We start from the raw sequence: 27,520 nt of genomic DNA, 5'->3' as shown, positions 1-27,520 counted from the left end.
GAAATCTCTAGGCTCTATGGCTCAATCAACTCCAGAAGTCCAATGTAGGCAGGAAAAGAAGTTGTGATGGCAGTAGCTTCAAAGGTTTCACTAATAAGGGGTCAGTTAAAATTGTTATGGGTGGGTGGATGGAAGTCAATTGTAAAGCTGTATATCTTACCAGTCTTGAAGTTCTAAAGACTCAGACATTACTCAGAGGGTAAATTTAACCACTCCTGGTTAATGAGGTTTTCCATAAAGAATGAAGCAACAAATACAGACAATCTTACCTTCTGGCATTTCAACTAACACTATGTGGTAACTTGAGCTATAGTAGTTAAGTTTCCAAGTCAATGGGGATATTCAGATAGAAACTAGATGACCACTTCTTGGGAGATTTTAAGACTGATTAAAATATCTGATTGGGGTTGGGCGAGATTAATTCTAAGGATCTCTTTCAATTCTATAGTTCTATGGCAAACATCAATTCACATCGTGCTTTTTCAATCACATATAGCTCCTATAACAAGAGATCAACATTATATTAATCTGCTTTCTAAAGTGTCCTGTATAAGAATTCCCTGTCCCCTGGTTCAGTCTAATTCCAACTGGCCTTAAATCACCCCTCTAACTATTAATCAACATCAGCAATTCTTATTGGCTCAAGTATACTGGCAGCAGAGAAAGGTGACAGAATTAACAGCATACAGAAAGGAAAGAGAACAGAAATGGCTATCAGGATCAAGTAAAGTTGCTATGAAGCAATAAGACTATTTTTTGTTTATCTGCTTTGAAGTAGCTTGGTAAACTACTGCTGAGAGTAATTTCAAAAGCGAGACAAACATATAAAATTAATAATTATAACCTAGTGTGTTATGTATTAAAATAGAGGCCCATAAAAAGTTCTGTGGGAACACAGAGACTGGCCAGTTTTGCTGAGGAGGGTTAAGAAAATTTCATAGAGGAAGTAACAAGCAAGCTGAGTCTTGAAGGATGAGTAGGAGCTGACTGGGTAGAAATGGGGTGAGGCAGAAAAAAGTGTTCAAAGTCAGAGAGACATGAAAGAATATTTTTAGGAAGTGGTGAGTAACTGTATACGGTTGGATTGTGAGGTTAGGATCTCAGAGGAGGCCATGCTTAAAAAGGATAGGCTTTCCTCTATGTTGATGGGAAGTAATAATAGCTCCTTTAAGCAGGAGAGTGACATAGATTTGTGTCAACAAAGATAACTCTGGTGACTGGTATAAAATAGTTTTGAGGGGAAGCAGGTAAATTGGCGAGCCAGAATGAGAATTCAGACTAAATAACATTGAGGCTGGAGAAGAAAGGATGGATTCAAAAGATATTTGGAAGATAGAACCGACAGAAAATACTGACTGACTGACAGCATTACACTCAATGGTCAGTTTTATGTATGTGTGGATTTTTCAACGGATTACATAAACACAAAAGATATGGTGACAGATTGTGGGGTGACCGATTTATTTTCTGATGCTGCTCGTTTCTTCTCATATTATGAAAATCCCTGTTAACCTACATGTGTCCAAGAGAAAAAGAACAACTGAAATTGCTAGAAATGTATTTCAAATTTCATTTATTGGCTTTGCTCACTGCTTAATTCCTTTCTGAAGTAGAAATAAGGAGCATGTGCCAATACTTTATATACATATGTCTCTTAATCCTCACAACAAACCTACTATGTTGATATTATACTCATTTTACAGATGAGGAAACCAGTCATTGGCAGAAATTCATTCCCTTTTCTAAGGTAACAAAGCTAAGAATTAAGGGAACCAGCACTTAAACCCAGGTATGGGTGACTTTAAAGCCCAAACTCTTTCAACAACCTCACACTGCTCTTAAAAAGAACATAGAAAAATGTTTTAAATAAAATTAAAAAGCAAATATTATTATTTTAAGAATGGCTGCATCATTATAATATTCTCATATATTTTAATAAAAACCTGAAGGGAGGTAGGGAGCCAAGGTATATGTACATCTGAGAAAAGACTGTTCTAGGTAGAGAAAATGGCATGTGCAAAGGCCCTGATAATGGACCATACTTGGTGTGTTAAAAGAAAAACAAAGAATCAGTCATGGCTAAGGCCAAGTGAATGAAGGGAAGCGAGAATGGGAAATTAAGAAAGAGGAAGAGGCAAAGCAAAACATAGTGGCAATGTGGAATATTAACTTTTCTCCAAGTGAAATACAGGTCTTGTAATGACTTTGGCTTTTGCTTTAGGCAAGAAAGACAGATATATAGAAGGGCTTGTGTCAGATATAAGGATTAACACCAACTGAGGAGTTTATCATGCCAATGAGTATGTTTATGCCCACGTTTATGTTCACTAATGTGGTAAGTGTGCTGCTCTGAGCAAAAATGAAACTTATGAAATGGAAGATGCGACAGCATGGGAGGGCACATATACTTGGACAATAGATACACACCTTAATGAGTTGATATATGAGGCACAGGAAATATCTCAATTCATAATAGATGAGAACTTTAAAATGAAATCTTTTAAAAATATGCTTTCAAAAAGATCAATTACATTTTATAACATATATTTACAAATCTGTGAATTTAACATAGTCATCCTTTTGCCACTGAAATATTTAAGATCTGCTTAAGCTAAAATCTAGTAGTATCTTAGATGACTCCCATTCCTAGCCACAACTTTATTAGAGATAGAAACTCAGGGGGCTGGGGATGTGGCTCAAGCGGTAGCACGCTCGCCTGGTATGCGTGCGACCCGGGTTCGATCCTCAGCACCACATACCAACAAAGATGTTGTGTCCGCCGAGAACTAAAAAATAAATATTAAAAATTTTTTCTCTCTCTCTCTCTCTCCTCTCTCACTCTCTCTTTAAAAAAAAAAAAAAAGAAACTCAGGAAAGAGGGAGTAATGAATTATTTTTTTTCAGGTTGCTTTGAGGCCAGGTTTCCAAGCAGAAATCGCTTTTGTCCATAGCATTTTCAGGACTATTAAAGTCCAACCTGCATTCTCAGTTCTACTGCCATCCAAAGAGCTTTTTTAAAAAATATGTTTTAGTTATACATGGACACAATACCTTTATTTTGTTTATTCATTTTCAAGTGGTGCTGAGGATCAAGCCCAGTGCCTTACATGTGCAAGGCAAGTGCTTGGTCACTGAGCCACAACCCCAGTCCCCAAAGAGCTTTTTTTTTTTTTTTTAAACCCCCAATGTTACATTGTTTCTCTTCAGAGGGCACTTGAAAATAAATTAAAAATTTTAAATATTCTTGTTTTTCTTGTAAATTCAAAGCAGTTATTATTACAACTATTGTTAACTATTCACGAGCTAGCTAAGTTTGGGGCACTCCAAATGCAGCATGCTTCATATGCCGAGTTGGTGCTAAAGCTTGTATTTGGTACTGAATCATCCACTTATTCTGTCTGAGTCCTGCTGTATAAATTGCCTGGGGTCCAGGGTGAAGTCTAAGATGTGGAGCAAAACAAAGTGAATTGGTCCAAACGGGGATTGAACTCATGACCTCATTAGCAGTATAAGTCTAACCAGCAGTATATAGTTGTTTACTGCTTTTCATATACAACACAGCTCCACTCATTTCAAAGGCTTAGACTACTTCTCCAGACCTAGGTAGGCAAATCAATCCCCCTTTACAGGGGCAACAAAAGGTCATGTTAGAAGAACTGCTTAGGTTAAAAGCTGCCTGAAGAAATTAAAAAGAGATTCTCTTTCCTGCCAACCCTAGTGAAGTGGCTACAGTTGGAACCTTTTAAATCAGCTTTGTGGAACACAGAAAGCAGTCCTGAAGATAGCTGTGCCTAGCAGCAGGAAGTTGAGTTCTGGGCAGTCAATTTAATTAAAGCTTCTGAAGAATTTATTTTTTGGCCTTTTCTAATTTTCTCTTTTAACACTAGAAAGGATACAAGCTAGCATTTCAATGTAGAAATTAAAAAAACAAGGGTTAAAAATGGGGCCAATAACATGGTAATCTAATTTATATGATGAGCCTATAGTTTTAATGTAAATATTTTTAGGATAATGTGAGTTGAAATAAGATTGTATAAGCCATAAAACTGAGTTTTCTAAACATAAGACCAATTGTAACTATACTTTATAAATCTATTTTCTTTACTTTTAGATTTTAAACATACTAAAAAGTTCACTGCTTATTTGATATCAATAATAACTGCATTGTTCTCAACAGAGGAGATTAAATAGTTTTCCATCTTTAAAAATTCCTAGCATTTATAAAATCTTTATTCTAATTGAAAATATTAAAAATCTACCATTTGTCCAAGTTTATTTTGTTAACCTGTGGGGTGTGTGTGTGTGTGTGTCTATGTGTATGTGTGTATGAAGTTTCTTTTGTTAACAATAAGCAGCTCAGATAATGCAACTCTTTAGGACAAGATTTTTATATGGAATATTTGCTCTTTATTTAAAAAGTGAGACAATATAAAATAAACCCAGAAGTTGTTTCTATGAAAAATAAATTTATGATGTAAAGGGCCAACAGTAAATAGTTAACCTTTATAGAACACCAAATTATTATCAGTAATGAAAAGGAATTTTTTTCCAAAGATTACTACTTTTAATATACACATGAGGCACTTTAAAGTTTGAGAGAAGGACAAAGATCATAGAGACAGGCTTATTTTCTTTTACCCTTTAAGGAAATATTTTCAAAAGTATTTTCTCATGTTCATAAAACCATAACTAAAAATTTAATATTAAATTGCTTCACAAAAATCTCAACATTCAATTATTTTAAAATACTCAAATTACTAGTAACATTGTCCCCTCGAAGTGGTAAAAGCATATTATTTGTGTGATATTCTAGACAGGAATAATCGCCTTGAGCTCACATTGGGATAACCACTTTATTTTTCCAGAACACTTTAAGATAAAAATCTTTTCTCTTGTTCATTGAAGTCCTAAGGACTCAACTGCTTTAGACATTTATGAATAGACACAATATTTATCATGCAGATGTTCAGACAAAAATAAATATATTTTAATGTCTACAATATAATTTTAGGCCACATATAATAATTTAATATATTATTTGTGTTCTAATTTAGCTTTACCATTTCAGAGTTACATCTGAAGAAATGAAGACTATCTGAAACAATGATTCTCAGGAAAGGAAATAGATATGAGTTTCATTGTACTGAAGCAAAACGTGAATTCACATTATTTAGACAAGAGGAAAGTAGATCTAAACCATTAACTTTTTAATTTTCTTCATTCTTCAAGCATCAGGGCTATAATCCAACTTGGTTCTAGGTACTATTTGGTGGGCTATGTGTGTGTGCACATGCACACCCATTTTCAAGAGTCTTATTTTAGAGGACTTTTTCCATTATAAGCTCACTTTCTCCTCTCAGAATCTCCCACTTCTAATACATAATTACTTCTGATAATAATTTAAACACACTCTTGCATTTTGATTTTTTTAACCACGTAGATAAAAACAATTTTGGATTTTACATGCAGTGAACAATGGATGGATTGATGAAATAATTCTGTAAATTGCTTTAAATACATTCCAGTTTTTATTACAGAAAAAGCGTAATTGTATTCATCCAGTATCATCTCCTTTGCCTTTTAGGCAAAAATCACATTCTACCTAAGACTATAATTATTTATATAACTTCTTTTCTCTCTTACTATATTATTAACTCCTGAGGCAAAATGTAGACAAGATTTGCAGGATGCACTGTTTAAACATGATTAAAAGGGGGAAATAGCAGCCTCCTCCGAGCAAAGAGTTTTGTAAAGTTCATAGACATATGTAAGAATAGGGTTAATTTCTTGTACTTTACCCCCTCCTGATTAAATTCAATAGCCCTGACACTGGGGGTAAAAAACATGTTCAGCTTCCCTCACACCTTTTTATAGATGGTCTTTTCTACATTTTGTCCAACGGCATTGTGCCTGTGGCTCTTAATCAAAGCAGCAGGGACATTTCAACTGGAGACTCTGAAGATCTGAAAGAAGTGATAAGGAATAAGAATCTGATACACTCACTACACTTAATTTTGGGGCAGTAAGTGCTATATGAATTCAGACAATTCTCTAAATTCAAGCGCCACTACCCATACTGGGAAAGGTTCTTGCTCTTTAGTTTCCCCTTCCACATTCTGCTGCCCATTTTTTGGCTACCTCTTGGCAAATTAATAGAGTCTTGGGATAATGAAGGAGTGCATTAACCTAGAAGCTAAAATGAAGACTCCCAATTTCTCCAAATAAATAGCTTCACTATGCTTTCCTATGGATAATGTGAAGTAAATAGCTTACAACAATACAGGTTCCAATTACACCTTAAATTAAATGCTTACAAAATCTGACATATATTTAATTAGTTATTTGGTAATCAATAAACAAACTATCAAATTATATATAAATTTTTATGACTCAGGCCATCCTCCCTTTTCTAAAAAGGCAACAAAATGTAGGTTTTAGACTAAGCTAGACTAAGCACTGTGTTTTAAATACATCTAAATTATTTCCCCCAAAAGCATACTTTAGCCAGAAATCCTGCCAGAGACACTTGCCAAAAATAGTCTAACCTTAACATCTCTAAATGAGCTTCCATGACAATAATGTACAGTCAGAAGTGACTCATGTAAAGCTTTTCTTTTTATAAGAAAAATTGATCTGGGTGATGCTACCAAAGGACTAATATTTTATGAGGAGGGAGACTTGCTTAATATAATTACTCATAATGAGCCAAGTGTAGTTACTTTTAAAAAATGAAGAATAAGAATTATCACATAATAGCCTACTCCAATGGGAGAAATATAATCATGCTGCTTACAATGGTTTTTAAACACACACTGCTCTAGAAAAAGGTCAGAGTACACCATCAAAATATAGAAGCAATTTTGGTTTACAATGCTTCTAGTCACCCAAAAGTGTCCAGCCCACCTAAGACCTTTAGTTATTTTCAGTATCTTAAATAATCCAGCAGAAGTAAACATTTGTAAAGTACAACACACATATAAAAACACCCCACTCACTTACTCACTCACACAGAACAAAACAAAGCAAACACATCAGCCTTTATGTGGTTACCCCGTTCCCTAGAAAGGACTAAACCTCCATTGCTAATTTCTCAGAATTAAGCAGCACAAAAGTAGCATAGTTCAGAATCAAGCTCTAGACGCTGCTAGCACCTGCATAATTATTTCACTGCTAAGAGGTCTAAATATGACAAAGTAAATGAGAAGTCAGGAAAGACAGACCACATTCCTGTTTTCACTAAATAAGAACACATCTACTAATCAGTTTTGTATTCTAGAAAACTTACTACCAACTTGAATTTACATGAAGAAACAGATCTGCAGTCTGTGGTACAACTTCTGAGCCCTATGTTTAAGGAATCTTCCTCAACTGATATGTTTGTATTTATCTCTATTAATCATAATTCTCTTCTGTATATGTTTTATAAGTACTAAAAGAAGAAAAATCTCTCTGCTTTCTAACATGTAAACGCCATAAATGTAAGTAAATTCAAGAAATATTGGTAAATAATATATTCTTCTTAACTGAGACAAAGAATATTTGCACTTTGAAGTCTTGAGATCTGATAAATACCTTAATTTGTATACTGTCATCAACTTTTATGGGAAAATTATTTAAATTATTTAATCTCAGTTTCCTCATTTTAAAATTGTGGCTATAAATATCTAAGAATTGTGAGGACTGTACATATAAAGTTCCTCAGCAATGTCTAATATATAATAAATTCTTAATAAATGGTAGCCACTAATAATAGTCATAACAATAACATGTAGAAAATAAGCACACTGTTAGACTAAAAACAGGAAATTGAAACTTCTTAAATTAATTTTATAGTTTGTGACTCTAAAATGAACCCAGGAAAAAAGATTAATTGCATTTTATAAGACTTATTTTCTTTTTTCATCTCTTCCAAATAATTTGATTCTTAATATGTTAATCAAATAACATTATGCTAAACAAAACTGAATAGTAAAACCAGGAATGTGCGTGTATACACACACACACACACACACACACACACACATCCCTCTTTAATGTGCTATATACGATTTGAGGAAGTTGTATAGAAACATGAGAAAAAAGTTGGAAAGTAAACAGGAAGAGCCACAGACTAAAATAAAAATAACAAGGTATACAAATGTACGCAAATGTCCAAGTCTGATTATCTGAACAATTCATTCAGATCCTATTATTGCCAGAAAAATACATCGCAATTCTTCTGGTAATACCCTTAGTGATAAAATTAAAAATGCAGAAAAGTTGGATATTCTCATCCCTCTGTATCAATGGAGACAAAATAATTTATTTTCCTTAAAACCAAGTTGCTACCAGTTACTACTACTGAAGATTTCTAAAGTGGATAATATTTAAGGCTGGGGCTGGGGCTCAATGGTTAAGAGCCCCTGGGTTCAATTCCTAGTACCAATAAATAAATAAAGTAGATAATATTTGATAAGGAATTTCTACCACAATCTCACTAGAAAACACAAAGGGTCTCGGTCTCTCTCTCTCTCTCTCTCTCTCTCTCTCTCTCTCTCTCTCTCTCTCTCTCTCTCACACACACACACACACACACACACACACACACACACATATATATTTTTACTACCCAGATATAAACTGAAATTCAAGTTTTATAACAGACTTGTATTTCCAAAAAGGTCTTCCTTTAAACATTAATGGCACAAGGCACTGGAATGAGAGGATAAAAGGGGTTCTGTAGTCAAAAAAGCTGTAGTCTAGAAAATGCTTCATTCTATATTTATTAGAGATTCAAAACACTAGTAAAATAAAAGTTTCTGGGATATCCTACAATGAGTAGAACTGTTTACATTTTTTAATTAGTGCTTCCCAAACTTACTTGGCCACAGAATTCTCTTTTTCAGGCAATACCAAGGAACCAGTGTGCCTCATTTCAACTTATTTTTGGGAAACATGCAATAAAAATTAAGGAACCAGTGTGCCTCATTTCAACTTATTTTTGGGAAACATGCAATAAATTACCTGTGATTATTTATTAAACATGTCATTTCATGTGCACCTGTCCAAAAAAGGTAGCCACTGGCAGAATTTACTTAAGTCTCAAAATGAGCCTATTGTATTTCATGTAAAAAATAAAAAACTAACATAAATAGGCTAACATTTGCACTCTCTCTAACAAGTTGTAGTTATTTCTAGGATGCATATTTTGAAGCCTTATAGGCTATATGCTATCTGCTCAAATCCAAACACTCAGTTTCTAATACCTGTGAAAAGCTAAAACCAAATATGACCCTCTAAACCATTGCTTCTTTTTCCCTGGACTTCACTGTAAGTCCACTGAAAAAATCTTGTAGCTGTGAGCTACTGTGCACCTTAAAATATGAGAATATTAAGTTACAGTGCCTCATTAGGAGTTTGCATTTATACAATTCTACAGTAAAATAATGAATGTCCACACATTAATCTTGAAGCAAAGTTGTAATTATTTCATTCCTTCAAGAACCCCCTAATGCCCTTATTAAGTATATAAAACAAAATGCTATAATTATTACTTCACCTATGGAGGTTAAGCAACTTGCCCCAAGTACCAACAGTTAGCAAGGACCAGTTTTTTGTTGGATAGACACTGTGCATATTACAACTATAGAAATGGTGTCATATAATTGTCCTGAAAAATGAACAAAAACAGGAAATTCCTTTACTAATAGCTTATTATTTAAGGAATTTTCTTCTTTTGAAATAATTTTGGAATACAATTTGCTAGAAATCTTAATTTGAACAAATAAATCAGATGGCATGCTAGATAGCTTTTTGTGAGATCTGACATTAAGAACAAAGTTTTAACAATTGTATGGAGGCTCTCATTACTTTGTCCTTGTGTTAGATGAAACAAAATAAACAAACTACAATTAATCCAGGGTAACTGTATGTTTAAAGTATGAATGTGAATGATTATCTGCCAGGCTGGGGCATTATATTTTTTCTAGGTTCTCCCTTCAATATGAAAAATACATAAAAGTATACAAAATGTGTAAGATAAAAGAGACATTAACTATTTTTTAAAAGCTTAAAAGGAAAGAAACAATGACTTAGTATAGAAATAATATTTTTGGTAACCCATGGATATTTGGTCATTGATTTTCAAGTTATAAAAAATGAGCTGGCCATTGTGGGGAGTTCAAAGTATCTATGGCATAATACATGTAACTACAGTATTTTATAATATGATAATATATATCAACAACATTTTATAAGAGAAGGTAATTGGTCAAAGAGAAGGAAAAACCTGACATGAAAGGAGTCAAGAATGTTGACAGTTCAGTAAAGGAAAAGGAGTTAAAATATCAGGCTCAAGTTCCATAAGATTTTTTTTAATGTAGAAGCAGAGGTAACAAAAATTGGTCTTCACCTGGTAAGTGTGTACTCCCTGAGTCCTGAATGCAAATTCATGGCAGAAAAAGTACCTATGCATCCACGCAATCTTTTGTCTCGACCAATCTTCCATGTTACAAACAGTGGGCTGTAATGGAAGATAAAAATAGGGTAAATCAATCAATTCAACTCAAGCAAGTATTTATTGAGTATTTAGCATACACTAGGTTAGGTGCCCAAAAGACAGGCCCTCAAGGAACTCAATAGTACTATATTTAACAAAACTGTACATTTTATTGAGTGTGTCCTATATGATAGGTACCATAGTAAATGTTTTAGCCAACTATTTATGTTAATCCTCATCAATTACTCTAGGAGACTGATACATCCCTATTACAGATGAGGTAGTCCCACAGCTGATATATAATAAATTAGTTTTATTCAAACCTGGGCAACATCAATTACAGAGCCTTAACTCTATGTGATGGATGACTGATTCCTCATTTAAACCTCAAGTTACTGTTGATACATATCTCCAATTTGGAAAATCAGGGAGGAAATCAATAACCTCAATACTCCAATAAACATTTTCTGACAATATAGGGGCTATATATGTACTATAAAGAGATTAAGAAAGATACATGGATACCTAAAGGTCTTTGCTCTCCAGGAGCTAGTACAGGAGGCAGGCATGTTCAGGGCTAACTAATAATACAAGGCAAAAGGAAACAATTACTATAAACCATATACAAAATTCCACAAGTCAAGCCACTAGTGTACAAAAACTTCATCAAACTTGATAATTCTGTTTGGCCTAGAAAAATCAGTAGAGTTCAGAGAGGCCAAGGGCAATAGCAAACATTAAACTACTACTCATAAATTAGAAAATTTACTTTAATTTTTATATAAACATATTGCCTATAAGTACAATCCATCAAGTATCAAAGAGCAAAGTGGCAATTATAATAAAATGGCCTGGGCCTGGGGCTCAGTGGTAGTGCACTTGCCTGGCATGTGTGAGGCACTGGGTTCAATTCTTAGCACCACATATAAATAAGTAAAATAAAGGTCTATCAACAACTAAAAAATAAAACAATTTTTTTTTTTTGTTAAAAATGGCCTAAGTATAATGTGGTTTCAAATGAAATTTAACACAGTGTATATTTGGATTCTGCAGCAAACCATGACAGACTCAATTAGTGGTCAAATCCAAAAGCGAATGTGTTCTAATTAGAAGCCACTTTATATGTCAAGTTTTTTTTAAATACTTTTGTTTTGTTTATTTATTTTTATGTGGTGTTGAGGATTGAACCCAGGGCCTCACACGCGCTAGGTGAGTGCTCTACCACTGAGCCACAATCCCAGCCCCTATATGTTACTTTTTATGAAATAAATTAATTTACATATTTTAGAACATTTCATTAAAAGATAAATATCCCAAGATGGGGATGATATGTACTAATATGAGTATTTACATTAAACTGGTATAATTTGCTACATAACTGTTTTCTAAGAATTTAAATTTTAGAGAGATATCCCATATCATGTTTCTTATAATACACTGGTGAGTTAAAGAAAATTATTTCTTTAAAACACTCCAGTCAGTCATCAGCAGTTAGAATAAAAAGATATTCCATTCAAGCATTTCAATCACCATCCTCAAACATATGAATCATGCCATGTTCTGATAAACAGGCCCAATGGTAGATATGTTCCTAATTGAATAAAGTATATAAACATGGAAGCAATACTAAGAGTTCACTTCTACCAACAGCCAAATGTCCAATAGCATGGAAAAGGATGACTAAAGTATAACATCAAAGTTAGCATTCAAATAGTATATAACCTATGCTAATGTTATGAAAATGAAAAGCAAAAAGTTAATGCCAGGTTTTCTGCTTTCTATATTATAAGTACAAAATATAACTTTAGACAAGATTCTAATTAATGCTCCATTTGGACACTCTTCTCTAGTGTTGACTAACAATTGATCAGAAGACAAGAATTAGATAGGGTTACTTTCTCATCCATTCTTTTACATACTAGTATACTGGTATGTATACATTATCTTAAAGTTGAATTTTACCTCTTCATTTTGCACTTTCTAACTTGGTAGAGTCAACATCAGAAACAATTTTATGGATATTAAGATATCAATCCTCTCCCATCACAAAGATTATACATAGTATTTCTATGTAAGACAAGTCCTTCAACAGCTTTTGCGGCCTCAGAATGAAGTGAATCAGACTCTAATATACATAATAACAGGTCTTTAAAATAGCAATGATGGCTTTCTTGATAACAGAATTGTGTTATATAGTCTTTTCCTCAGTGACTTGAGAAACCTCTAAAAAATGTGAATTTATTTCCTATGATAACCACTAGAAATAAAAATCTTTTATAAGTATTTTATCTTTCATTCTATTATTTATCCCACTAAATTTTATACATAAACATTCATACTATAATACAACCTTATATACTCAAGTAAATACCCAAAATGTAAAAGATAAGCAGAAAAAGTACAGAAACTAAAGAATATACTGTACTATAAAATATGATGGAGGGTGTTCAAACATATGTAGGGGGAATTATATACAGTTTCCTATAATACCATGCTATCATTGATTTAACTTGGGGCATAAAAGTGCTAGAGGGTAAATTGCATTTCTGCAAGGCAGCCTGGGGAGCAAAGACATTCCACAGTAAGTAAGTGCATGGGAATGTAAAAGTGCACAGTATATTCAGTTAACAAGAAGTTGTCTGACAGTCTTGCTAACTTGTTATACTGTCTTTTATACTTAATACTCTTTGAATTTTAGGAGCTGTTGAGTATGTGTTGTTAAGAACCCTCTAAGTAGATGCATAATAGTCTACACCCTACCTGTTCCTTGCCTGTCCCAGGCAACATCCACTTTTATAGTTGCAATTATGGGACAATATCTGTGTCAAAGATAGATGAATTACTACTGAAACTCTCTATTATGTTTAGGACAGACACCTGAAGAGGGAAGAAATCAGATTTTAGTTGACAGAATAAATCTATTATTCAAAAATCTGGAACTCCGGTTTCTCATTTACAAATGCTCATCCAAAATCTTTTATAAAAACACATACTTGGAACTAAAATTAACCAAAAGGTTTAAAAGCAACATTTAATGGGGTAAAGAACCCAGGAAGTTAAGAATTTTAAAGCAGACTGAAACATAAACATCACTGAGCACAAGAGATTGCATCTTGTGTGTGATAACTACTTTGTACAGGGCAATAACTATAAGAACAATAAATACATATTATCTAAAAATAGCAAAAAAAATTTCTTCACCAACACACAGAAGAAAAATAGGTAATTCCATTCTTAAATGTGCTAATAAAACATGTATGAGTTCCTAAAAGGATGTAAGACACCAGCATAATCAGAAAAAAAAATCAAAGTAGAAAAAGGTTTTTTAAGCCTGTTGAGAGGAACTGTTCAATGACAAGGAAATGAGAAAAATGGTTCATAGTAAAGAGAAGATTCAGTGTTTGGGGGAAATGCTTTTGCTATATGGTTTAAGGCCACCTACATACAATGAAAAATGTGGCATACTAAACAGGAGCACAAAATGAAATAATGGAAATGTTTATCTGAGGGTAACCAGACATAGATTTATAAGGAATTATCCTACTTCTGAACATTTTGTGCCATTATGTGCAGAGAAGCCTTTGAATGAAAATGAATCCGTTTTTTCAAGTCTGTAGACAGGAACAGGAAGTAACCACCTAGATGAATCTCGTCTGCCAACTGGCAGCCAGTATTGTCAGGTCAACAGTAACTCTCAGGGAAATTTAGATGCATGCAATCACAGAAAGTATAAAAAGCAACATAAATCTGCATAGGACACTCCCCAGTCCAAGTGCATGCCATTTCCAATGCTCTTCCTTCCAAGACTGTACTAGTGATACAAACCAAAACAGATCAGAAATATGTTTGTGGGAGTGAAGTAAAATTGAACAAGACCATGAAAAAGATATATTTACTTAATAATAAAATGCCTTAGGGGTTGGGGTTGTGGCACAGTGGTGGAGCACTTGCCTAGCATGTGTGAGGCCATGGGTTCGAGTCTCAGCACCACATATAAATAAAATAAAGGTCCATTTTCAACTAAAATAAATAATATACTTTAATAATAATAATAATAATAAGCCTTAAATCCTTTCTCTCCTGCCATACGATGCAAAATTGGAAGTTAAAAAAAATAGTCTTAGACTACTGCAACCTCCCGCTCTAGCAATTTGCTTATCTTTAAAGTTAGATTATTTAGAATGAGATTTATAAGTAACATTAACAAAATAATATAGGAACCTACCAATACAGTAATAATTTACTAAAATAGGTTTACGCAATTAGGTTATTTATATTAAAGGTAGATAAAGGAAAAGAAAGAAGCCCTACAGCTTGGTTCTTTTCTTCTAGTACCAAATAACAGTTATTTCTCAATTGCACTTGGATTACTTAGCAAATTAGCACAAAAATCTAAATATACTACTCATAACTTCTAACTACACTCAGTATCATAATTCTCCATGATCCAGAAGATTAAATAAAAATTGAAATGATGGTATCTTCTACCACCAGGTTAAAACCTTTCACTTCCTATTTAAATAAAAATAAATGATATATTTCATTTCCACACCATATAATTTATAGGTTCAATTCACAGAAACATACAAAATACAGTTAAATCTTGTGGTAGTTAGCAAGAAGCTATGTATTTCATTTCTAAACCATATAAGCTACAAATTCAATTCATAAACATAACATAAATAATATGATTAAATGATGGTGTACTCTTTCCACCATCAGGTTAAAATGCCAAACTATCTAGTCTATAGGTTCAGTTCATAAAAACATAATAAATATGGTTAAATCTTACAGTTGTTATCAAGAAGACTATATATTTTATTTCTAAACCATATCAGCTACTAGTTCAATTCATAAAAACATACCTTATATGGTAAAATCTTATATTAGTCAGTCAGTCTAGCATAACAAAATACCATAGACTGGGGGGCTTAAATGCCAGAAATTTATTTTCTCAAAGTTCTGGAGGCTATAAATACTAAGATCAGTGTTATAGCAGGGTTTGGATCCTGGTGAGGGCTCTCTTCCTGGCTTGTACAAAGACTCTGTCCTTACATGGCCTTTCCTGTGTGTATGTGGTACAAGGGGGAATGTAGTGGTAAGGATGCTCTCCAGGGTCTTTTCTCATAAGGACACTAATCCTAGCTGATCAAGGCCCCACCTTTATAACTGTTCTACCATATTTACTTCCTTTTAGGCCCCTATCTTCAAATACAGTCACACTGGGGATTAGTACTTGAACAAATGAATTTGAGGTATTGGACAAAATTCCATCTACTACAAATCCCTAAAAAAAATTTAGTACATAGTTTAAAGTTTACATGACAACATGTGTAACAAAGCCATTTGCTGAAAGAGCCTTTAAGAGAGGATCCATTTCCTTTTCATTTTACACGTGGAAAAAGAAAAACAACCCAAGAAGACCAAGTAGAGTAACCAAGCTAGTTAGTGTTAGAATCTGGCAAGTTCTACAAATTTTACTACAGATTCAATATGGTTTTCCCCTGACACAGGAAAAAGTTGTGAGTATTAAACCTAGCCATTATCTAAAAGACCAAATAATAGGAAAATCCTACAAATGTTACAGTTACCATACATATGAACATAATAAGTTCACCTCCTACTCCTCCTCCTCTCAGGAGGGCAGAGAGAAGAAAGATTTGCTGAAAAGATACCAAGAACAAACCAGAAATTTCGGATCTGTCTAGAAATTCTAGCCCCAATTTATAATTTACAATGTCCCACACTATTCCCATTAGAAGCTTAGAGCAAAACCTACCATTTTATCTTTGATGACTTGCCAACACCCTTTCTTACTCCCTCTCAGCCTTCTTGCTTCATTCTTCCTGTTACTAAGCCAGGCTTCATCAAACCCAGGTCTTCTATTATCTATAAATGTCCTCCAAATCAAAATTTCCAATTACATTGGTTATCATCTACTCAGCTAGGTATGGGATCTGATTGTTTGATTAAGTTATTCATATTATGGAATGAATGAAGCTTAACTCTTCCAGATAATTTGAAATCCAAATTAATAAGAAAAAAATGGAAGGAGCTAATCTTGGGGAATCAGGGTAGAGAAGGTAAAGTTCAGATGCATTTGATGCTTTCTTTTACCAACATACTTTTACCACATATGAAGAAAATACACTCAAAAACCACTATAGCCTTATATCACACTTCTTCCAACCTTTGTAAATATCCTATATCCCATGGGGCTCAGGAAACTGAGGAGACACTGCTTAGACAGCATGGATTAGTATAGAAGACCACAAATATCAGAAAGTGGGAATTAAGAATTACCATCTTTCAATACTTTTCCTCACCCATGTTCCCAGAAATTCAATCATAGTGGCATTATACTCTTTTTTTCCTCCCCATTATTATAATTGTAATTTCACTGGTAAATGCCAGAGGAAGAGAAGCAGACTAAAGTCTAACAGATGATTGGGAAGGCTGGATTTTTTTTTTCTTTTTTTTTTTGGTAAATCAAGGGTAATCACCACTGACATACAATCACTCAAATCACAAGCATACTTTAAGGGATTAGAGTGATTCTGCCAATTTTTAACTGAAAGTACCTCTGCTCCCCCTTAGCAAGAATAAAGCAACAGTTTTCAGCAGACTTTTAAAAAAAAATCAGTCACAGACTTGATATACAAAGATAATCTGTCTTACAATTTTGTTCTTTTAGATCCCTAAAAGATATAAACTATCTTAAATGAAAAAAAATCATATTTGCATGTGTTTTCCTAATGTATACTTCAGTGAGTGCTTAATTTAATATATGGTAACATTTTAGTTATTAAATAGTTGTGTTTTTTCTGATAATAGGAGTACACCACAAATCTTTATTACTTAACAATCTAACAAATTTTAAGTAACAATTTGCTACAGATTTCAAAAATGAAATAATTTCTACTTGGAATTCTTATTCTGAAACTATTTGTTCAAATAGCTTTAAGGCATCAGACTCAGCTTTTACTTAAGAATTAATTATTTTAATATTAGATTAAGCCTAAAAAGACTTCTTAATGAAATGATAAGGTAAAAACTAGCAAAGACAGAAGTAGGTTTACAATGAATATTTATTGATAGAGAAGACTTTTATGGGACTTAGTTTTTGGTACTTCCATGTGGTTATAAAGGATGGTCAGAAAATTCATAACACTTTAAATGAAACAGTGAAAACAACTGAGTACTGTTTTGTTTTTTGTACCTATATCTTACCTCCTCAGCTAATGACCTATCTTCTACTATCTTGTCTTCCCCGCAGAGCCCACTTAATTAGCAGAAAAGGAGTAGATGGGAAATAAATATGTGGGTTGATTGAAATACCAATGTAAAAAGAGCTAGAAAAATAATATTCAGCTTCTTCATTCTAGATTTTTTATCTTTTTCCCATTACAAGGAGATCTAATGCAACGTGCCAGCTTAGTAAGACCTGCAATAAAACGGTGATATATTTGTTTTTCACATGTTTTCTGGGTTTAGAAAGGTAATTGTTTTGATTCTAAGGTCCTTGTATTGTACTACTTGCTTCCATGGAAGAAAAGAGCCAGACAGACTCAGCTTTAGAGCAGGAATTCAGCAAGCCCTTCTTATTTTAGGAGGAAAAAGAACCACAGAATCTAGGGACAAGTAGTCAACTGAGATTGTATTAAGGATGCTTGTATATACTTTTGATTTTTTCCTCTCCTCCTTCTTTTACCTTTCAGAAAATAGTTCAATCTCTCAAAAACGTCTACTATGAAATATCCAAGAGGCTGTTTTTTTTTTTAATTTTGACATTCTTATTATTTTGTGGTTCTGGGGATCAAACCCAGGGCGTCACATATGCTAGGCAAGTATTCTACTGAGCTATACCACCAGTCCAAGGTATTTTTAGATGGAGTTGATACCCTTATCTCCAAAATGCTGCTGCTTTTTCTAAAAGTCAATTTTATTAAGGTATAATTTATATGCAATAAAAACAACCATTTTAAGTGTCAAAGTCAATTAACTTTGAGAAATATACACATACATGTAACCTAACTTAGGATCATGGTACAATAGAACATTTCTATTCCCCTAAAGAGTTCCCTCATACCTTTTGGCAATCAACCTGCACTCTCCCCATAGTTCTGGACCCTGGAAAACATTACTCTGCTTTCTGTCACTATAGTTTTGCCTTTTCTAGAATTTCACATAAATAGAATGACCCAATATGCCGTCTCTTGCATCAGTCTTCTTTCACACAGCATAGTGCTTTTGGTATTCTTTCATGTTGTGTGGTCCTGTTATTCCTGACTAGTATTCCACTGAATGGCTATATCACAATATTTTATCCACTGAACTGCTGATAAATATTTGGTTTGCTTTCAGTGTGGGGCTATCTGCATTATGATAATATTTGTGCTCAAGTTTTTTAAATAGCTTTATTAAGGTATAATTGACAAACAAAGAAACACACACATTTAATGTGTACAATTTAATGAGTTTGGATATATGCAAACAATTGTGATATCATCAAGGTAACAGACATATCCAATACCTCACAAAAGTTGTCTTTTTATTCCTTTGGTTTTGTGTGTTTTATGGTAAGAACACTTAACATGATTATCTACCCTCTTAAATTTTGAGGCACACAATACCATATTGTTAACTATAGATAATATGTTGTGTAGCAATCTTTAGAATTTATTCATCTAGCATTAAAAAAAACTTTATATCTACTGAACAATTCTCCAGGGGCCTCTGCAACACCTTGGTAACCACTATTGCATTATCTGCTTCTGTTACTTCAACTATTATAGGTGTCTCAGTGTAAGTGGAATCCTGCAGTGTTTGTCCTGTGACTACTTATTTCATTTAAACATAATGTTCTTCAGGAACAGCAGGATTTACTCATTGTATGTATATGCCATATTTTCTTTATTTATCAGCTGATAGACACTTGGGTTTTTCCATATCTTGACTTTATGAAAAATGCTGCAATGAACACTGGAGTAGAGATATCTCCCCAAGATCCTGATTTCATTTCTTTTGGATATAGACCCCGAAGTGAGATTGCTGAATCACATGGCAGTTTTATTTTAATTTTTTAAAGGAATCTCCATACTGTTTTGCATAGTTGCTGAACCATTTCATATTCTCACCAACACAGTTAAAGGATTCCAATTTTGCTGGAATCATGGAATGAGTTGGAAAGAATTCTATTCTCTATTTTCTATAAATTTGGGGTATGTTTCTTAAATATTTGACAGAATTCAACATTGAATTCCTTGTAGGCTAGAATTTTAATTGTGGAATGGTTTTTAATAAAAATTTTATTTCTTTAATAATTGTAAAGCTATTCAATTTCTCTAGTCTTTTTTGAGTCAATTTTGGTAAGTAGTTTTTTTTTTTCAAGAAATTTCTCTATTGTATCTAAGTTGTAGAATACACTGGCATAAAGTCTTCCAGAATATTCCCTCATTATGCTTGTTTAAAGAATTTAACCTTTATTTTATTTTTATGTGGTGCTGAGGATGGAACCCTGTACCTCATCTGTGCTAGGCAAGTGCTCTACCACTGAGCCACAACCCCAGCCCTCCTTTATTATCCTTTCAGTGCTTGTAGTATCTGTGGATATCTATTCTTTTATTCCTGACAATGGAAATTCACATTAACTTGTGTCTTTTCTTTTTTTCTTTATCAGTGTAGCAATAGGTTTGTCATTTTCATTGACTTTTTCGATTTTCTATTTTACTGATTTCTGCTTTTCTATTATTTCTTTTACTTACCTGAGATAATCTGCTCTTCTTTATCTAGCTTCTTAAAGTGAAAGCTTATTTAATTCCTCCTTGTTATCAAGCCATGTTTCCCTTTAAACACTGTTGGTTTCATCTTGCAAATTTTCACATTTTCATTATCATTCACTTAAAATATTTTCTAATCTCTCTTATGACTTCTGCTTGGACCCATGATTCATTTAGAAGATATGTTGTATAATTTCCTACTATTGGGGGATTTTCCAGGTATTTATTGCTATTTACTTCTATTTTAATTCTATTTTGGTCAGAGAATATACTTTATGTTATTTCAGTCATTCTAAATCTATTGAAGACTTGTTTTATGGCCCAGAATATGGTGTAGCACAGTGAATGTAACATGTTAATTTGAAGAGAAAATGTATTCTGATAGTGTTAGATCCAGTGTTTGTAAATGTCAATTAGGTCGAGTTAGTAGTGTTGATCATATTTTCTATCTCCTTGCTGATTTTTTTTTCCTGCTTGTTCTATCAACTGCTGAGTAAGAATATTGGCATATCCAAATCTAATTGTGATTTTGTCTATTTATGCTGTCAGATATCTTTTTTCATGCATTTTGAGACTCTTAAATGTAGGATATTGCCTTCTTAAGGAATTGATCACTTTATTATTATGGAAAGGTCCTTCTTCTTCCTGGCAACACTGCTTGTTCTGAAGACTAATTCATCTTAGTGACACAGCCACTGTTGCTTATGACAGCATGTGTATATATATTTCCATCTTTTTTACTTTTAACCTATCTGTGCCTATCATTAAAGTCAGTTTCTTATCTATGATATACAATTAGGCCTTGTACTTTGATGCAGCCTTTTAATAAGAGTGGTTGTATAACATATTTAATTTAGCTATTGGAATGGTTAATTTTACATCTACCATCTTTGATATTTGTTCTTGATATTTCCCATGTAATCTCTACTTCTCTCTTCCAACTTCTTTCGGGTTATATGAGTATATTTTAGTATTTTATCTTATTATTGCTGTTCACTATTATGCCTTTTTTTACTAGTTGCTGTAGAATTTATAGGATGCATTGTTAACTTACTGCAATCTACCTTCAAGCTATATTATAGCTCTACACATATAATTTAAGAACCTTAACAATATCCTTCCAATTCATCCTTCCTGTTCCTTGGGACTTCACACCCTTTACATATACATAGCTTATAAATCCCATGACAGAGTATTAATTTTTCTCTTAAACAATCACTTAACTTTTAAAAAAAATTTCAAATGAGGGGCAAGTCATTCACATTTACCCTACACTTTCCTTATTGATCTGGTACTCTTCAGTATTTTGTAGAGAGCCAAGTTTCCATTTGGTATCATTTCTTTCAGCCTGAAGAGCTACCTTTAATTTTCTTGTGGTCCAGGTATGCTGGTAACAATTTTGGTTTTGTCTGAAAAATATATTTGAACCTCATTTTTCTACCTTCATTTTGAAAAGATATTTTCATTTGTTTGATATTTGAAATTGGAAGTATTCTTCCTTTATTTTTTTTTACTTTCAGCACTTTAAAGATATAATTCCATTATCTTCTAGCTTTCAATGTTTCTGCTGAGAAACACATGGTTCTCATGTAATGTGTCCTTATTTCTCTCCCTAACAGATTTTCCTGTTTTGTTATGTTTCACCTTTTGGTTCTGGGATCAAATTCAGGGCCTCATGCATGTTAGGCAAGCACTCTACCACTGTGCCACATCCCGAGTCCCCAAGTAGCTTTTTAAAATGCTCTACTCCTGGTTTTCAGCAATTTTATTATACTCTTAGTATAGTTTTCATTGTATTTTTACTGTTTGAGGTTCATTGATATTTTTGATCTATGGGTTCATAGTTTTCATATTTGGAAAATTTCTAGGTCATTATTTCTTCAACTATTTTTCTGATTATTCTTATCTCTCCTTTCCTTATGGGACTCCAATTATGTGTATGTAAATCTGCTTGGTATTGTACCACAATCCACTGAGGGTTTTTTTTTCTTTTCCATTTTGTGTCCATTCTGTTTGTGACTGGGTAATTTATATTCATAAGCATCCAATTTTATTGATTTTTTTTCATTCTGTAGAGTCTAATTTGCTCTTTATCTTATCCACAGAATTTTCATCTCATATAGCATATGGTTCAGTTGCAAAAGTTCCATTTGGTTCTTTATATGCCTTCCATTTCTTTGCTCATCATATTTTTGTCTTTCTTTTAAAACTTCAACATATTTTAATAGCTGCTTCAAAGTCCTTGTCTGCTTATTCTATAAGCATCATTTCTGGTTCTGTTTCTATTGACTCACTTCCTCCTGGTTACAGGTCACATTTTAATGCTTCTTGGAATGTTTAGTGATTTTGTGGATGCAAATATTATAATAATTACATTGTTGACAGTCAATTTTGCTCTCTTCCTTCAAAGAGTATTGAATTTTTGTCTTGCAGTTAAATTGTTTGTGGATGACTATTTTTCAAGATGTAGCTTTAAGTTTTGTTAATTTTGATTTAGAGTAGCATTCACTCTAGGATTAGTTTAGTCATACGACTAAGTGGGGACCCTTCTAAGGTCTCTATTGTATGCACTGGGTGTTCAACAAGGTCTCACAACTCTTGCTGTAGGAACTCAAATGTCTCCTAGATACAAATAAGCATGTGGTTTGACAAATGTACACTCATATTCAGCCAAAAAGGATCATCTATGTAGCTTTCGGCCTACAGTTCCTATTAAGTTGGGTTTTTTGTTTTGTTTTGTTTCGTTTGTTTTTTGCCTGATGACTTGACAAGTACAAAGATTCATATTCAGGAAAAGATGGGGAACATCTACGCAGATTTCTGGAGCTATTTTTCCAAGTCCAGTATGCTACTCCACTAATTCCTGCCACTTAGACCTCCCTGAGTTCTCCTCTCTGTCTCATCAATTCAGCAAAACTGTACCTCTGCTTTGGTTCCCTCTCACAAGGCTGTGATCTAAAAACTGCCTACAGTAGAAAAAAGAAATTAGGATGAATATAGAGCTCACTTCATTTGTTCTTTTTCTCTCAGAAATCACATGCCTGAGCTGCCTGCTGCCCAATGTCTGAAAAGTTTCATGTATTTTTTGTGTGTGGTGCTGGGGATTGAACCCAGGACCTTGTGCATGCAAAGGCAAGCACTCTACCAACTGAGCTATATCCCTAGTCTTGAGTTTCTTGAATTTTGCCCAGTTTCTAGTTGTTTGTAAGAGATGAGTTGGAAAGGAGTGAACAAGAGTCTTGAACCAGTTACTCTTTCATGGACTGAATTGTAAGTCTCAAAGCCTATTTTAACCCTAAGTCACTTTAACGGTCAAACTCCATGGTAGGTTTCACAGCTTAAATGTGGAAAAACCTGCCACAAATAATAGAAGACTATTGCCAGCAAGAAAATGGTTCACAAAGCAGAAGGCAAAAGGGACAGATCTCTTCAGTTTTGACAGGTGGTGAACTCTTAGAAGAATATGAAGTGACTCAACCAATTTCAGGGGCAACACACTACTCAAACCCAAAGGTTAGAGATGTCACTCTTAAGAAATTTCATATCGAGAACTCTAACGTCCAAAGTAATGAAATAAAAAAAAAAATCAAAGCAGTCAGGTAGAAACTGAACTTGACAAAAGTGTCAGTTAACAGTCACACTGATATTTCCTTCTTCAAGTCCATGCCAAAAATAACTCACTCCTCTTATTCTCCCTCCATGAGTTAAAATTAAAAAAAAAAAGCAAATGCAATCTGAATAACCTTTTTACCAACACTCAAAAAGTCTTGAGGAATTAGTTGATAATCATGGACTATGTCTGAGGTATGTATTTTGTTATTGCTATTTTTAAAGGGTTTTTTTAAGCTATGACAATTTAAACACTCTCATGACACAGCTATTTACCTCACTTGCTGTCCTAAACACTGAATTTAACATAGTCTTACTAGAACAAATCTTCCAATAACAATGCCATATCTACAGAATAGTAGTCACTTAAGTCATAACTGTACAATAATGACAGCAGATATCTAAAATCCTTTTATAATGGAATAGAAAAAACAATGAGGTATCTACCATTAAATTATTATATCCAAAAATTCCTTTTTAAACAATTCCCCTATATTCTCTCTACCTTTATATCAGAAATGCACATAAGGAACTTCATACTCTACCCAGGATCTCTATACAGCTGTAGAATCAAAGACCAGGGGAAGCATAATCTCTTGTAGGGACCACCTCTTCCACCCGTTCCAATCAAAGATGCAGACTTATGGACTACATGTCTCAGTTAAATATTTCTAAGGGTGATGAAAAAATCTTTGCTTAGGTTTCAAAGTGATCCAGGGTCTTATTCTGCCAACACAAATATACCACAAAAGCACCTCATCAATGCAGTAAAGCTGAACAATGGTAAAAGTATTGTAATTGTCTAAAAGGAAGAGGTAATAAGTTAAATCCAAATTGCTTTTATAATAGAAACACATTTGTAGATTTTTTAAGGTAAGATGGTAAAATCCTCAAATGATTGTTTTACTTAAAATAGTTCTAATATTAGGCTATACAATTGTATAATACATTTAAATGTCTAGCCCAATGCCTGATTCAATAAAGGACAGCTCTTTTTTCACCCCAAATCTGTCTGGGAAGATCAGTTTGAATTAGCTAAATGTGGATTCTAGAGTTTAAAAAGAAACAAATGTAGTTTTATCACTTTTAGATACACTGACAATTACCTGCCCAATCCCTCCTTCTCTACTAAAGTGGTACTTTATTAAAATAAATAATAGGTGAAAATAAAAATATCAACTTTTTAATTTAAATATAAATTCTTTTATGCCTTGAATGAAGCCAGCCTTTAATCTATCCATTCCACATGAGTGATGATCAATTCCAATAAAGGAAAGGAATATATGATTAGAAAACAAATCAACAAAATTTCTACTGCCAAAAATATGGAAATTTTAAAAATACTTTTAAAGCATAAAAGGAAATTAACTCTGAGAATGAAATAAAAATTTTCATTTTAAAATTACAATTGTGGGACTGACAGTATGTCCTGAGTTTGAGCCCCAGCACGATAAAAAGAAAAAAATACAAGTATATAAAAGATACAGACAGATATAAAGGAGAATTCTGCAAATGACAGCAATATTTGTGAGTATAAACACAGTATAAACATAAAAATCACAATTATGTAAAAATAAAGACAGATATAAAGGACAATTTTGCAAATGATGATATGTTTGTGTGTGTGTGTGTGTGTGTATGTGTGTGTGTGTAGAAATACAGACTAAACATAGTTAAACTTTTACTGACCATTTACTATGTACCAGGTCTTTTTATAACAATGTTTACATGTACTACCTCTTTTACATCCTCATAAAAGCCCAATGACGTAGAAACTATTATTATATCCCACTTTAAAGATAGGAAAACCAAGGATCAGGAAGAACAGTTAATTTGTCAGTGATCACATAACTACTAAGTGGTGAGCCCAAATCAGATATTTGTAGCTCCAGAGCCAACTCTCTTTATCATATATTATTAATATTTGTGTGTTGTTTAATATAAACCACCTGAAAAAAGTAGTCCCAATGTGGAACTGAAATATTGGCTTTAAAGGCTAGGGGTTGTGGCCCAGTGATAGAGCACTTGCCTAGCATGTGTAAGGCACTAGGTTTGATCCTCAGCAGCATATAAAAATAAATAAATAAATTTAAAGGTATTGTGTCCATCCATAACTAAAAAAGTATATTATTAAAAAAAGAAATATTGGCTTTAAAGAACACTTAGAAATTAGAGGCAGCAGACATCAAACTGTTGACATTGTATATATCAAAAATTAAACATAAACATTATAAGATTAAAATATGAAAATTCACTAGAAAAAAGTATTTTAAGGTTAAATCTGGTAAAAATAAGTCATAATAAACAGACTAGATATTTTTTAAAAAGCACCTCACTGAGAGGATCAAAACATTTACATAACATTTTTATTCACTATGAATTTAATACATGCTTATTATATTCTATTTGGAAAATACAGACAAGTAGAAAGAAAATAAAAACCACATTTAATCCACAACCCAAAGAAAATAAAATTTTACAATGTGTACTGAGTCTTTTTTTATGAAATATTTTCACATAGTTAAGATCATACTATATGGTTTTGTATTGTTTTTTTAGCTGAATTGTATAAATATTTTCCTATTTGGTTAGTATTCTTCAAAAGTATTTTAATGGCTCCATGATATTTCATCATATGCATGTACCAAAACTTAGATAATCATTTCCTTCTTGTTAAACTGTGGGGAACATCTCTGTGCATTATGGTTTATCCAGATCTTGAATTTATTTTCTAAGGATAGACTTTTAGGAAACAGAATAACCAGATCAAAGTGAATAAAACATTTTAAAGCTCTTGATGAATTTTACCAAGTTGTTTTCCAGAAAGACAGTGCCACTAAAAAGATTGACTTCATTGAGTTAAAACTTCAAGAATATTTATTTACAACCCGCATTTATGAATTATTTTAATTGGTGGCAGCTGCTTTAAATATTCTCATTGTTCAATCAGTAAAATACCACAATGGAAACAGACTATCTTAATTTAAGGTCAAATGGCAGTAATAGTTTAAAAATTAAACTCAAGTATATATTTGCCTCATGGTAAGAATGGCTTCTTTCCAACTCGAAGACTCCCTATTCTTCAAAACTCATAAAACACTTAAGTCACAAAGAACTTACTCTATGGTCTTAACACCATAAAACTGGAAGCAACCGAGGAGGTAGCTTTTTATATCTTGTTTTGTTAAACACAGCATAAATAGATACTTTAAAATACATCTATTTTCAGTGTTCTTGGTATAACATACTATAAGGCAAGACATTACATTCAAAAGAATAAAAGATGATAAACGCAATTCTAAAAGGATTAGTTGTGAGACTGTTACTCCAAAGGTGTTTTATTCCTAACAGCCTTCTTTTACAATCTGACTTTCTTTTTTTTTATTGGTTGTTCAAAACATTACAAAGCTCTTGACATATCATATTTCATACATTAGATTCAAGTGGGTTATGAACTCCCATTTTTACCCCAAATACAGAACAATCTGACTTTCATCATCCCCTTACACTGAATCCTGATCAAGGTTGTCACAACCATACAAGGAAGCAAGGGCTTGGCTCAAATAATGGAAAAGAAGGTAGGAACAGCAGAGGGATATCAGAGACAATGTTCCTTGACTAAGGCCATCTTCCCAACAGCTAACATTTCAAAAGG

General features: G+C 33.1%; 1 protein-coding gene across 1 annotated transcript in view; it reads right to left on the bottom strand.

Moving 5' to 3' along the window:
* The window catches only part of Ammecr1 (AMMECR nuclear protein 1), a 113,410-nt gene that overhangs the window by 47,091 nt on the left and 38,799 nt on the right, over positions 1-27,520 (bottom strand). The window contains exon 2 of the mRNA XM_026396810.2: positions 10,391-10,501. Within this exon, the coding sequence (XP_026252595.1) occupies positions 10,391-10,501 (111 nt within the window). The remainder of the gene's footprint in view (positions 1-10,390; positions 10,502-27,520) is intronic.

The sequence above is a fragment of the Urocitellus parryii genome, chromosome X, assembly GCF_045843805.1.
Source record: "Urocitellus parryii isolate mUroPar1 chromosome X, mUroPar1.hap1, whole genome shotgun sequence".
Classification (NCBI taxonomy): domain Eukaryota; kingdom Metazoa; phylum Chordata; class Mammalia; order Rodentia; family Sciuridae; genus Urocitellus; species Urocitellus parryii.
Note: the sequence above shows the minus strand (reverse complement) of the source record. Positions and strands in the feature narration are given on the sequence as shown.